This window comes from Phocoena sinus, chromosome 13 (genome assembly GCF_008692025.1).
Source record: "Phocoena sinus isolate mPhoSin1 chromosome 13, mPhoSin1.pri, whole genome shotgun sequence".
NCBI classification, from domain to species: Eukaryota; Metazoa; Chordata; class Mammalia; order Artiodactyla; family Phocoenidae; genus Phocoena; species Phocoena sinus.
The window spans coordinates 35,828,369-35,840,872 of record NC_045775.1 but is presented as its reverse complement, the minus strand read 5'-3'; the positions used below and the strand labels follow the sequence as shown (position 1 = coordinate 35,840,872).

General features: G+C 38.2%; 1 protein-coding gene across 1 annotated transcript in view; it reads right to left on the bottom strand.

The window, feature by feature from the left end:
- Positions 1 to 5,486: 5,486 nt before the first annotated feature.
- DYNC2LI1 (dynein cytoplasmic 2 light intermediate chain 1) overlaps positions 5,487 to 12,504 on the bottom strand; it is a 47,225-nt gene continuing 40,207 nt past the window's right edge. The window contains exons 11-13 of the mRNA XM_032653532.1: positions 9,740 to 9,837; positions 9,244 to 9,336; positions 5,487 to 6,234 (exon numbers count right to left, since the gene is read on the bottom strand). Coding sequence (XP_032509423.1) covers positions 6,172 to 6,234; positions 9,244 to 9,336; positions 9,740 to 9,837 — 254 coding nt within the window. The 3' untranslated portion in view covers positions 5,487 to 6,171. The remainder of the gene's footprint in view (positions 6,235 to 9,243; positions 9,337 to 9,739; positions 9,838 to 12,504) is intronic.

Genomic DNA, 12,504 nt, shown 5'->3' with positions numbered 1-12,504 from the left:
ACTGTCTTTTACCCACTGTGTGTTCTTGCCTCCTTTGTTGAAGATTAATTGACCATAGGTGTGTGGGTTTGTTTCTGGGCTCTCTATTCTGTTCCATTGATCCATGTGTCTGTTTCTGTGCCAGTACCATTGCTGTTTCAATTACTGTAGCTTTGTAGTATTGTCTGAAGGCTGGGAGGGTTATGTTTCCTGCTTTGTCCTTTTTCATCAGGATTGCTTTGGCAATTCTGGGTCTTTTATGGTTCCATATGAATTTTAGGATTATTCTAGTTCTGTGAAAAATGTCATGGGTAATTTGATAGGGATTACATTAAATCTGTAGATTGCTTTGGGTAGTATGGCCATTTTAACAATATTATTTCAATCCAAGAGCATGGGATATCTTTACCTTTCTTTGAACCGTCTTCAGGCTTCTTTATTAATGCTTTATAGTTCTCAGCATATAAGTCTTTTACCTCTTTGGTCAGGTTTATTCCTAAGCATTTTATTTTGGGGGGTGCGATTTTAAAAGCTATTTTTTTTTACACTCCCTTTCTGATATTTCATTGTTGGTGTAAAGAAATGCAACCAATTTATGTATGTCAATCTTGTATCCTGCTACATGCTGAATTTGTTTATCAGTTCTAGTAGTTTTTGTGTGGAGTCTTTAGGGTTTTCTATATATAGCATCATATCATCTGCATAAAATGATAATTTTACCTTTTCCCTTCCAATTAGGATACCTTTTATTTCTTTTTCTTGTCTGACTGCTGTGGCTAGGACTTCCAGTACTATATTGAATAGAAGAGGTGAGAGTGGGCATCCTTGTCTTGTTCCAGATTTTAGTGGGAAGGCTTTCAGCTTTTCACCATTGAGTATTATATTGGCTGTGTGTTTATCATAAATGGTTTTTATTATGTTGAGATTATGTTCCCTCTATACCCACTTTGGTAACAGTTTTTATCGTGAATGGATGTTGAATTTTGTCAAATGTTTTTTCTGCGTCTACTGAGGTAATCATGTAGTTTTTGTCTTTTCTTTCATTTATGTGGTGTATCACATTGATTTGCATATGTTGAGCCATCCTTGTGAACTTGGGATGAATCCCACTTGGTCGTGGTATATGATCTTTTTTAATGCGTTGTAGGATTTGGTTTGCTAATATTTGTTGAGATTTTTTCATCTATATTGGCCTTAATTTTCTCTTTTGGTGGTGTCTTTGGTTTTGGTATCAGGGTGATGGTGGCTTCACAGAATGTATTTTGGAGTGTTCCTCTTCAATTTTTTGGAAGAGTTTGAGAAGGATCGGTACAAGTTCTTATTTGTATATTTGGTAGAATTGGCCTGTGAAGCCATTTGGTCCTGGACTTCTGTTTGTAGGGAGCTTTTATTTTTATTTTAAATTATATTTATTTATTTGGCTGCGTCGGGTCTTAGTTGTGGCATGCAGGATCTTTCTTTGCAGCACTTGGGTTCTTTGTTGCTGTACGTGGGCTTCTCTAGTTGTGGCGCACGGGCACTAGAGTGCATGGGCTCAGTCATTGTGGCATGCAGGGTTTTCTAGTTGTGCATGGGCTCCAGAGCACACAGGCTCAGTAGTTGTGGCATGTGGGCTCTCTAGGTGTGGCTCACGGGCTCTAGAGTGCACAAGCTTAGTTGCCCCACGGCATATGGGATCATAGTTCCCTGACCAGGGATCGAACCCACATCCCCTGCATTGGAAGGTGGATTCTTGACCACTGGACCACCAAGGAAGTCCCTGTAGGGAGCTTTAAAATTACAGATTCTATTTCACTTCTTGTGATCAGTGGTTCACATTATCTATTTCTTCTTGATTTAATTTTGGTGGGCTGTATGTTTCTAGAAACTTGTCCATTTCTTCTAGGTTGTTGAATTTGTTGGCATATAATTTGTTCATACTATTACCTTATGTTTTTTTGTATTTTTGCAGTATCAGTTGTTATGTATCCTTTTTCATATCTTGTTTATTTGGGTTCTTTCTCTTTTCTTCTTGGTGAGCCTGGCCAGAAGTTTGTCAATCTTGCTTATTCTTTCAAAGAACCAGCTCTTAGTTTTATTGATTTTTTTTCTATTTTTTAAAATCTCTTTTATTTCCTCTCTGATCTTTATTATTTCTTTCCTTCTGCTGACTTTAGGTTTTGTTTGTTCTCCTTTTTCTGATTTTTTTAAGTGGTAGGTGGGGTTGTTTGAGATTTTTCTTGTTTTTTTCAGGAAGGCCTGTATTGCTCTGAACGTCCCTCTAAGAATTGCTTTTGCTGCATCCCATAGATTTTGTATGGTTGTGTTTTCATTGTCATTTGTCTCAAGGTTTTTGTTTTGTTTCGTTTTTGCAGTACGCGGGCCTCTCACTGCTGTGGCCTTTCCTGCTGCGGAGCACAGGCTCCGGACCCCACGGCATGTGGGATCCTCCCAGACTGGGGCACGAACCCGCGTCCCCTGCATCGGCAGGTGGACTCTCAACTGCTGCGCCACCAGGGAAGCCCGGTCTCAAGGTATTTTTAAAATTTCCTCTTAGATTTCATCGATGACCCATCTGTTTTTTAGAAGCATGTTGTTTAATCTCCATGTAATCATTTTTTCTCACTTTTTCTGTGGATACTTTCTAGGTTTATGCTGTTGTGGTCAGAAAAGATGCTTGAAATAATTTCTATGCTCTTAAATTTGTTGAGGCTTGTCTTGTGCCCTAGTATGTGGTTAATCCTAGAGAATGTTCCATGTGCACTTGAAAAGAAGGTGTATTCTAGGTTTTTTGGATGTAATGTCCTGAAAACATCAATTAAGTCTAACTGTTCTATTGTATCATTTAGGATCTCTGTTGCCTTACTCTCTTAGAAGATCTGTCCATTGATGTGAATGTGTGTTAAAATCTCCTATTATTACTATATTCCTGTCTGTTTCTCCCTTTACGTCAGTATTTGTTTTATGTATTTGGGTGCTCCTATATTAGGTGCATATATGTTGATGAGTGTAAAATCCTCCTCTTGTATTGAACCTTTTATCATTGTATAGTATCCCTCTTTATCTTTCTTTATGGCCTTTGTTTTAAAGTCTATTTTGTCTGAGTATTGCGACCCCTGCTCTCTTGTCATTTCCGTTTGCATGAAATATCTTTTTCCATCCCCTCACGTTCAGTCTTTGTGTGTCTTTTGCCCTAAAGTGGGTGTCTTGTAGGCAGCATATCGTAGGCTTGTGTTTTTTATCCAATCTGCCACTCTGTCTTTGGACTGGAGTATTTACTCCATTGACATTTAAGGTAATTATTGATAGATATGTATTTATTGCCATTTTAAAACTCGTTTTCTCATTAATTTTATGTTTCTTCTTTGTCCCTTTTTTTTTCTTCTGTGGTTTGACGACTTTCTTTTGTATTATACTTATGTTCTCTTCTTTTTGGTTTTTGTGAGTCTGTTGTATGTTTTTGATTTGTGGTTACCCTGTTTTTCAAGTATGTTAACCCCTTCCTATATCTGTTTGCCTTAGACTGGTAGTCACATAGGCTCAAACACATTCTAGGGGAAAGAAAAAAACCCCTACATTTTCTTACTCTCCTCCTCCACATTTTATGATTTTGATGTCCTCTTACATCTCTATCCTTTTGCTGTTCATTGTGGTTATCACTTTCACAGAAGTTTTATGATGTTTTTTTAAATCTGTGTACTGGCTTACTTAAGTGATTTACTTTTCAATTGTAATTTTCTCTTTCCTATAGATTCTTTTTTTCTACTTAGAGAAGACCTTTCAATATTTCCTTTAGGATATATTGTTTAGTATCGCTGTATTCTTTGAGTTTTTGCTTGTCTGAGAAATTCTTTATTTCTCCTTCTATTCTAAATAATAATCTTGCTGGGTAGAGTATCCTAGGTTGCAGAGTTTTTCCTTTCAGGACTTTGAATGTATCTTGCCACTCCCTTCTGGCCTGCAAATGTTTCTGTAGAGGCCAGATGGTAACAGCCTTATGGGGGTTCCCTTGTAATTAACTCTTTAGTTTTTCTCTTGCTGCCTTTAGAATCCTCTCTTTAACTTTTGCCATTTTTATTATAATATGTCTTGGTGTAGGTCTGTTTGGGTTTATCTTGTTTGGGACCCTCTGTGCTTCCTGTACCTGGATATCTGTTTCCTTCTTTATGTTTGGGAAATTTTCAGCCATAATTTCTTCAAATACATTTTCGATCCCCTTTTCTCTGTCTTCCCCTTCTGGAATCCCTATTATGCATTGATTGGCATGCTTTATATTATCCTATAGGTCTCTCATATTGCTTTTATTTTTTTCCATTTGGCTTTGTCTGCTGCCCTGATTGGGTGATTTCCATTATTCTATCTATCATCTTCCAGATCACTTATTCATTCTTCTGCATTATTCATTTTGCTATTCATTGCCTTTAGCTCAGCTTTCATCTCTGCAAATGAGTTTTCTAATATTTCTGGGTTCCTTTTTATAGTTTCTAGTTCCTTTTTACAGTACTCTGCATTTCTGTTGATAGCCTTTCTTAATTCCTTCAGTATTTATTTTATCTCCTTTTTGAAATTGATGTCTATTAGACTAAAGAGGTCTGTTTCATTATTTGTTCTTTCAGGGGAATTCTCTTGGTCTTTTAACTGGGAGTGGTTCCTCTGCTTCTTCATTTTACTTATATTTCTCTTACTCTGTGAGTTTAGGAGAAACAATTATCTACTGTGATCTTGGAGAGCTATTTATATGTGGGGATGTCCTGTGTAGCTTATGTGAGTTTAATATGTTGGGTGCAAGGCCTGTTTTTATTACGGATGCCTGTTGACTCTTTCCTCAGTGTGCTGGTTGTTATCCCCTTGATCGACAGGGGTGTGCAGATGCGGCGGCTGGTGCCTGGTCTTGGGGTTCTTGGCAGCAGTGGTGGCTCTGGTGTGCCCCCAGAGCATGTGACAGGAGCAGAGGTGGCTGGAGACTGCTCCTAGAGTCTGTGAGGGAGGCGGTGGCTTGCCTCCCTCCAGGCGGCTCCTGGAGCCCGTGCATGTGGTGTCCTGCCCTCTGTGAGTGCACACAGAGAAAAAGGCTACAATGGCGGTCCCACCCCTTCCCTCGTGCACCCCCAAACAATGGCGCCTGGCCTCTAAGGCAGCCCAGGCTTCCTCCCCATACACCATCAGTTGCAGTCACACTAGATTCCAGCCGCCCCAGGCTGTTTCTGCACAGCCAACCCCAGTCCTCTCCCTGGGTCTGATCTCCAAAGCCCGAGTTCCGGCACCCAGCCCCCACCCGCACCGGTGGACCTGCATCTCAGGCTGGTGAGTGCAGGGCGGCAGCACTGCACAGACCATCTGTGCAGTTTTCCCTCTGCTCTGGCTGCCACAAACCGGCTGCTGCGTTCTCCTCTGAGTCTCTGAAGCTCCCCTTCTGTCCCAGCAGATCTCCCCACCAGTGAAGGGGCTTTCCCGGGTGCAGGAACCTTTCCTCTTTCATAGCTCCCTCCCAGGGGTGCAGGTCCCATCTCGATTCCTTTCTCATTTTATTTTTTCCTACCTGGAGGTTACCTGGAGATTTTCTTGTCCTTTCAGCAGTCTGAGGTCTTCTGCCGGTGTTCAGTAGATATTCTGTGAGAATCGTTCCACATGTAGATGTATTTCTGATGTATTTGTGGGAGAAGGTGAGCTTCACTTCCTACTATTCCACCATCTTGATTGCTGCTCAGAAATGTGCATTTTAAAAAAGTACTTCGGATGCTTCTTGTGCCTTACCATTAATTAGAGTAAAATGATGACACCTGTGAAAGTGACCTCAATTCTACTTTTCTTACCAGACACAGCTGAGAACTCCTTAGAGAAGGAATGTGTCTAATATAAATGCTTAACCTTATACTCACAACTGTTACTAAATGCTCTTGCTTTCATATTCCTGAAAACATAAGCAGAAACTTACAGATGCTGAACCAAGTATACACTACTTAAACATGTTAAAGGTAGGTCCTGCAAGATTCTTTTTATTTTTTAAAAACTATTGCATGTAATTATACAAATTTTTCCCTTTTAAGAGAGTTAAAAGTATGCAGGGAGTTGCACTAATACAAGAAATTCCACTTTTCCTTTAACAAATTACACATCTAGACTTTCCTCACTTATTAATATAATATTAAGTAATAAAATAATCTTACTTGTATCTGGAAAAGAAGAAATAAATACCCTATAGTTGCATTAGGTTCAGGAATCAAGCTCAATTTGTTTCCAAGACTTGGAAGAACTTCTTTTGTACTGTTCCAGTTCCTGAAACAAAAATATGTATTACTTGCAAAAAACTTAAAATTTTAAAACTAGGCACCTTAAAACTGCCTTAGCATTTTTTTGGGTATAACAGTGTATCCTTTATAACATCATCATTCTCCAAATTTCTTGCCAACTGTTTTATAAATAATTATACTTAGGATTTATTTTCTAGAAATGCAGTCTTCAGAGTCTCTGTGTCACCAAAGCAGCACTTGGAGATGAATTTATTAAAGTTTCAGACAAAATATACACTATATAGTATATACAAGTTGTTTTTCAACTAACAAAATTAAGCATCTGGCATACTTTAAGTATATAAAAGTGATCTTATTTTTAAATATTTGCTGTTCAACTCTTGTCAAATTGTGGTTGAAGTCAGCAAAGTATCAATGTTTAAAATGTACGTATCGTTTGACCCAGTGATTGTACCTTTAGAATTTTATCAATAAGTATAATAGAGAAGAGCAGAAGAACAGCAATAGAAGGATATTCACTGAGCTGTGTATATTGGCACACAATTGGAAATGGCTTAGACATCTCCCAGCAAGGACTGATTAAATACATCAGTGCTCATTCACACTTAACTTCATAGGCAGCCAGCAAAAACAACAGTGGTCTTATGTGCCCCATGAAAAGGCAAATAGGTGGAGAGAGGGCAGGACACTTCCATTTTCTGTTATATACTTCCATGTCTTGATTTTTTTCACAATGAGTATATGTTCCTTTCACAATTCATAAAACAGAGGTAACTTTTAGTGGGGGTGAATATCCTGCATGAGATGACTGACCTGCAAAAGGGACCATCTAAGGGGATTGCCTCCTGGCCTCTTACATGTTGTTCAATGTCTAAGTGTACAAGGTATATTATTATTTCAGATAAGTGAAAAGTGGTTACTCCGCAAGATAAGGCAATCACTGCCCTTTGGCTAACATAACAAGTTCATTTTTGCTAGGAAAAGAAAATTAGATTCTCATTTTCAGAAACAAATTGCAGATTGTCTCTTTCATACCTATACTCTAAGTTATTAAAATTTAAGTGTTGAAAGTTTCAAAACTGTATAAAGACTTCAGAAGGATTTTTTATAGTATTAACTCTGAAGTCTTCATAGCTTCATTTATAATGAAGTTAGCTCAGTTCAACAGTTATCTTACCAGTAACTTATGGTTTCAAAGATTGTTAGCTCATAAAGAATAAACAGTAATCAGTTATCACAAACTTTCTTTAATTGAATTATTTTTACCAATGCTAATGGTGAGGGCATTGCTTTGAGATTCTATGCTAGTAGTTTCTCTCTTCTACAGACAGTAAACTGAGAGAAGATATAAATTTAAAGTTTTGGATATTAGAATGTCAAAGTTTGGAAATGGACATCAATAAAATAACTGAGCATCAACTGGTAATCATCAGCATGACTTTTTTTTTTTTTTGCGGTACGCGGGCCTCTCACTGTTGGGGCCTCTCCCGTTGTGGAGCACAGGCTCCGGATGCGCAGGCTCAGCGGCCACAGCTCACGGGCCCAGCCGCTCCGCGGCATGCGGGATCCTCCCGGACCGGGGCACAAACTCGTGTCCCCTGCATCGGCAGGCAGACTCTCAACCACTGCGCCACCAGGGAAGCCCCATCAGCATGACTTTTAAAGCAGAAGCATACAATTATGTTAAGGTACTACATGTGCAAACTAAAATCAATTCATCGACTAAAATATCATGAATAAAATACTATGAAAGAGGCAGAATTAGGATATTATAACTTTTCAGGTGAGTTAAAAAAAAATCTCAGTCAAGAGAACGTAGAATTAGTGAGGTACAAGGGTTGAGTAAAGAAAGATATTGTGGGGCTGCTTTCCAGTTCCACTCAAAATTCATATGGTTTTAGGTCAGTTAGGGAAGATGTATTTGAATGTGAAAACTCAGGATGCTCAGAAATACTCTAGTGCTTTAACAATATGTGTGTGTGTGTGTGTGTGTGTGTGTGTAAAAAAAAGGGCTCACTATCTAATATAAACAGATACTCTTATCAACAATGGCAGTTAGTCATTAACTCCTAGATAAATGTTAATTCAGAGATGACTTCCAACTAATCTCTATAGCCAACCTGCACACATAATAAGGGTTACATGAGGTCATTTTAGTGTCCCTACAACATGCCTCTTACTTTGCTACAGCTAAAACACCCTCTAAATATTCATAACATATTTTTCAAAAGTCTTCTGTACTTAAATGTTTTGCTTACTTATTCTAGAGCCCCTGAAGGTGAAAGGCTAGTGCTGAGAAAAAGACGCTGGTCCCCGCTTGCAGTGGGTGGTTGCTTTCAGGTTATCCTTGCAACAAAGTGACTGCCCAAGTTACACAGCTCTATAAATCCCACCTGAGAGGTGGTAAGGGCATTCAATTTACTGTGCTTATAGTAAGGGCGTGTCCTGTACAGTGTCTCATTTTATCAAACTAAAAGGAGATCTGGGAAAATCTAAATATTGGACCATGAGTTTACCAACTTTTGCATTCTTACGTTAGACTGTGTATCACAAATGGTGCTATCTGGCATATATGGAAAGCAGTCTCCACTTTTAATCACTTTCCTGAGAGACTCTGGGTTTTGTCAACTGCGTTTGTGTGCTTTCAGTCCTTAATTTTTCTGATACAAGAAAAGTATAGATACATCTAAATGTCCTAATAAAAAACAAAACCTTTTAAATAACCCCACAAACAAAAGAATATTATGGAAGTGTCTCCCCAACAGTGAGGCAAGAATCACTACCCATCTTCAACATAAACTGGAAAGTCCAAAAAGGATATGTGAACACCAAGTCATCTCTGGGTGGTAGAATGATAGGTGATTTTTAGTTCCTTCTTGATGCATATCAAAACTTTTTAATATATAGTGAAGATGTACTATTTAAATAATTTTAAAAGTAAAAAATTAAATAAATTGAGAAAAATTTATGGAATTCTAAGGATATTTCTGTGATAAAACTTAAGATGAAATAAAATAAATGTTTAGGATAATACCTGATCCTTCTGAATTCTCATTTCATCAACTTCGCTTTCAGCATACTGAGGGTCTCTTGCAGGGTCCTTGACATCTTTTAATGTGTTGATACTCTGAAATCACAATTCTTCAAATCATTTCATGCCCATAGCCCAAAACCTTCAATGCGGGGTATCAACTACCCTGCAAGCCAAGTTCTCGTTCCTCAGCTGGCCATCGCTGCTGAGGGTCAGTTCAAATTCCCCCAGGTCCTCTCTCCCTCGTCTTTCAGATGTTGCCTCTCCCTTCTCTAACAACCAGCGAGAGCTCTGTTTGGAAGCAGAGTGAGAACTGTGTCTTACGCATCTTTTAAACCCCACAGTGCCTCATATACAGTAGATTTTTAGCAAATGTTTAATTGATATTTGAGCATGTGAGTAGAAAACAAAGTTACTATAATAGGCCTGCTGAAACATTTCCCAATAACTGTTGAATAGTGCTGAAAATTCTTGCTTTAAAAGAATTAGAAATATATACCTTTGGTGGAAAGAGCTTTTCATACACTTTTTTCCACAATTCCATTGGTGAATGGGCATGAAGCTTTCCAAAGTCATTGTCAGGAACAGGAGGAGATCCTAAAATTGGAAGTTTTACTCCAAATGACTGCATTGACTAAAACATTACAAACTCTACCAATAAAACAGATGAGACTTATAAAAATATAAATCTTAGATCACTCATTTCTCCTTTCCTATAGTCACTATTAAAATTTACCCCAACCCAGTAATAGCAAGGCCACTGGGGCAGATTCTAGTACCAGAGGAAGAGGAGACAGAGTAATGAGTAAACTATAATTCTCTTTCCCCACATTTAAATTGCTGCTTGGCAAAAATATAAAGTTTGATATTCTCATGTGTTCATGAATGTGTAAGGAAACAGTTATTCTTATGTGCTAATGAGTAGAATGCAAATTGGGACAGCTAAATCAGAGGGTAATAAGGCACTAGTGAATACCATGAAAATACTAAAAAAGGTCACACTCTACTAACCAGCAATTCCAGTTTTGGGTGTTTACCCTAGAAATACCTGCATACATGCATTAAGGATTTCACATGGCTGCATCACTTGTATTAGTGAAAAATTGGCCACAACCGAAATGTCCATCAGTAGAGGTATAGTGAACTAAATTACTATGCACAGCCATGCTCTACAACACTACCCAGCAGTCAAAGTACCAAATAGACTTACATGTGGCATTAATATGGAAAAATCACTAAGGTGTATTGAGTAAAAAAGGAAAACATCAAAATGATATAGAATGATACAATTATATTAAAACAAATAGTTTTTTCTAATGGTACTGATGAACCTATTTGCAGGGCAGGAAAAGAGATGCAGAGGTAGAGAATGGACTTGTGGACGCAGTGGGGAAAGGGGAGTGTGGGATGAATTGAGAGAGTAGCACTGATATATACACACTACCATGTGTAAAATAGATAGCTAGTGGGAAGCTGCTGTATAGCACAGGGAGCTCAGCTTGGCTCTGTGATGACCTAGAGCATGGGGTCATCACATGGGATGGGGGCGGGTGGGAGGGAGGCTCAAGAGGGAAGGGATATATGTATACATATAGCTGATTCACTTTGTTCTGCAGCAGAAACTAACACAACATGGTAAAGCAATTATATTCCAATAAAAAAAGATATGGTACATATATACAATGGAATATTACTCAGCCATAAAAAAGAGTGAAATAATGCCATTTGCAGCAATGTGGATGGACCTAGAGATTATCATACTGAGTGAAGTAAGTCAGTCAGAGAAAGACAAATATCATATGATATCATATGTGGAATCTGAAAAAATGAGGCAAATGAACTTATTTACAACACAGAAATAGACTCACAGACTTCAAAAACAAACTTAGGATTACCAAAGGGGTAAGGTGGGGGAGGGATAAATTTGGAGTTTGGGATTAACATATACACACTACTATATATAAAACAGACAATCAACAAGGACCTAATGTATAGCACAGGGAACTCTACTCAATATTCTGTAATAACCTATATGGGAAAAGAATCTGAAAAAAGAATGGATATATGTATATCTATAACTGAATCACTTTGCTGTATACCTGAAACTAACACAACATTGTAAATCAACTATACTCCAATGTAAAATAAAAATTACATTAAAAAACAAAAAAAGTTTTTTCTATACCACATTCACATATATAGAAAATGGTCTGGAATATTAAACTTGATCCTAATATATACTATTTCAAGATTTTATATGGAGAATGTCTTTAGGTATTGCTCGTATAATTTAAGTTAATTTAAAATTAAGTTAGGGCTTCCCTGGTGGCGCAGTGGTTGAGAATCCGCCTGCCGATGCAGGGGACACGGGTTCGAGCCCCAGTCTAGGAAGATCCCACATGCCGCGGAGCGACTAGGCCCGTGAGCCACAACTACTGAGCCTGCGCGTCTGGAGCCTGTGCTCCACAACCAGAGAGGCCGCGACAGTGAGAGGCCCACATACTGTGATGAAGAGTGGCCCCCGCTTGCCACAACTAGAGAAAGCCCTCGCACAGAAACGAAGACCCAACACAGCCAAAAATAAATATACATAAAGTTTTAAAAAGTCCCTCTTAAAAACTGCCAAAATATACACCCTAATGAATACTGCCTTTCAAAATGAACCTGAAAAATAAAACAATTACAGTGTTTAAAAAAAAATTAATATGAAAATTTTGAAAATATGCTGCCACTTCTTGGCAATTTTCAACCCACAGTCTGAGATTTGTCATTCTTTCTATTTTAGCATCTACATTGTTCACTAAGACTGTTTCACTCTTGATCTTTCAGGGCCTCCTTACCACTTTGGTGAGTAAGACACTGATATAACCCACCGATCTTATTTAGATTTCCCAAGTCTCTTCCTTGTCCTCATTTGTGTGTGTGTGTGTGTGTGTGTATTGTACAGAATTTTATCACCTTTGTAGGTTCATATATCCACTACCACAGTCAAGATACTGAACAGTTCCATTCCCAGAAGGATCCCTTGTGTTGCCCTTTTATAACCACACCTACCTCCTCGATTCCTCCCCCCACCTCCCTACCTACAGTTCTGTCCCTAACCTCTGACAACCATTAATCTTTCCTTCATTTCTAAAATTTTTTCATTCCAAAATTTTATATAAATAGAATCATATTGTACGTAACCTTTTCTCATTGGCTTTTATAATTTAGTATAATTCCCTGGAGACTCACCCAAGCTGCTGTATGTATCAATAGTTTGTT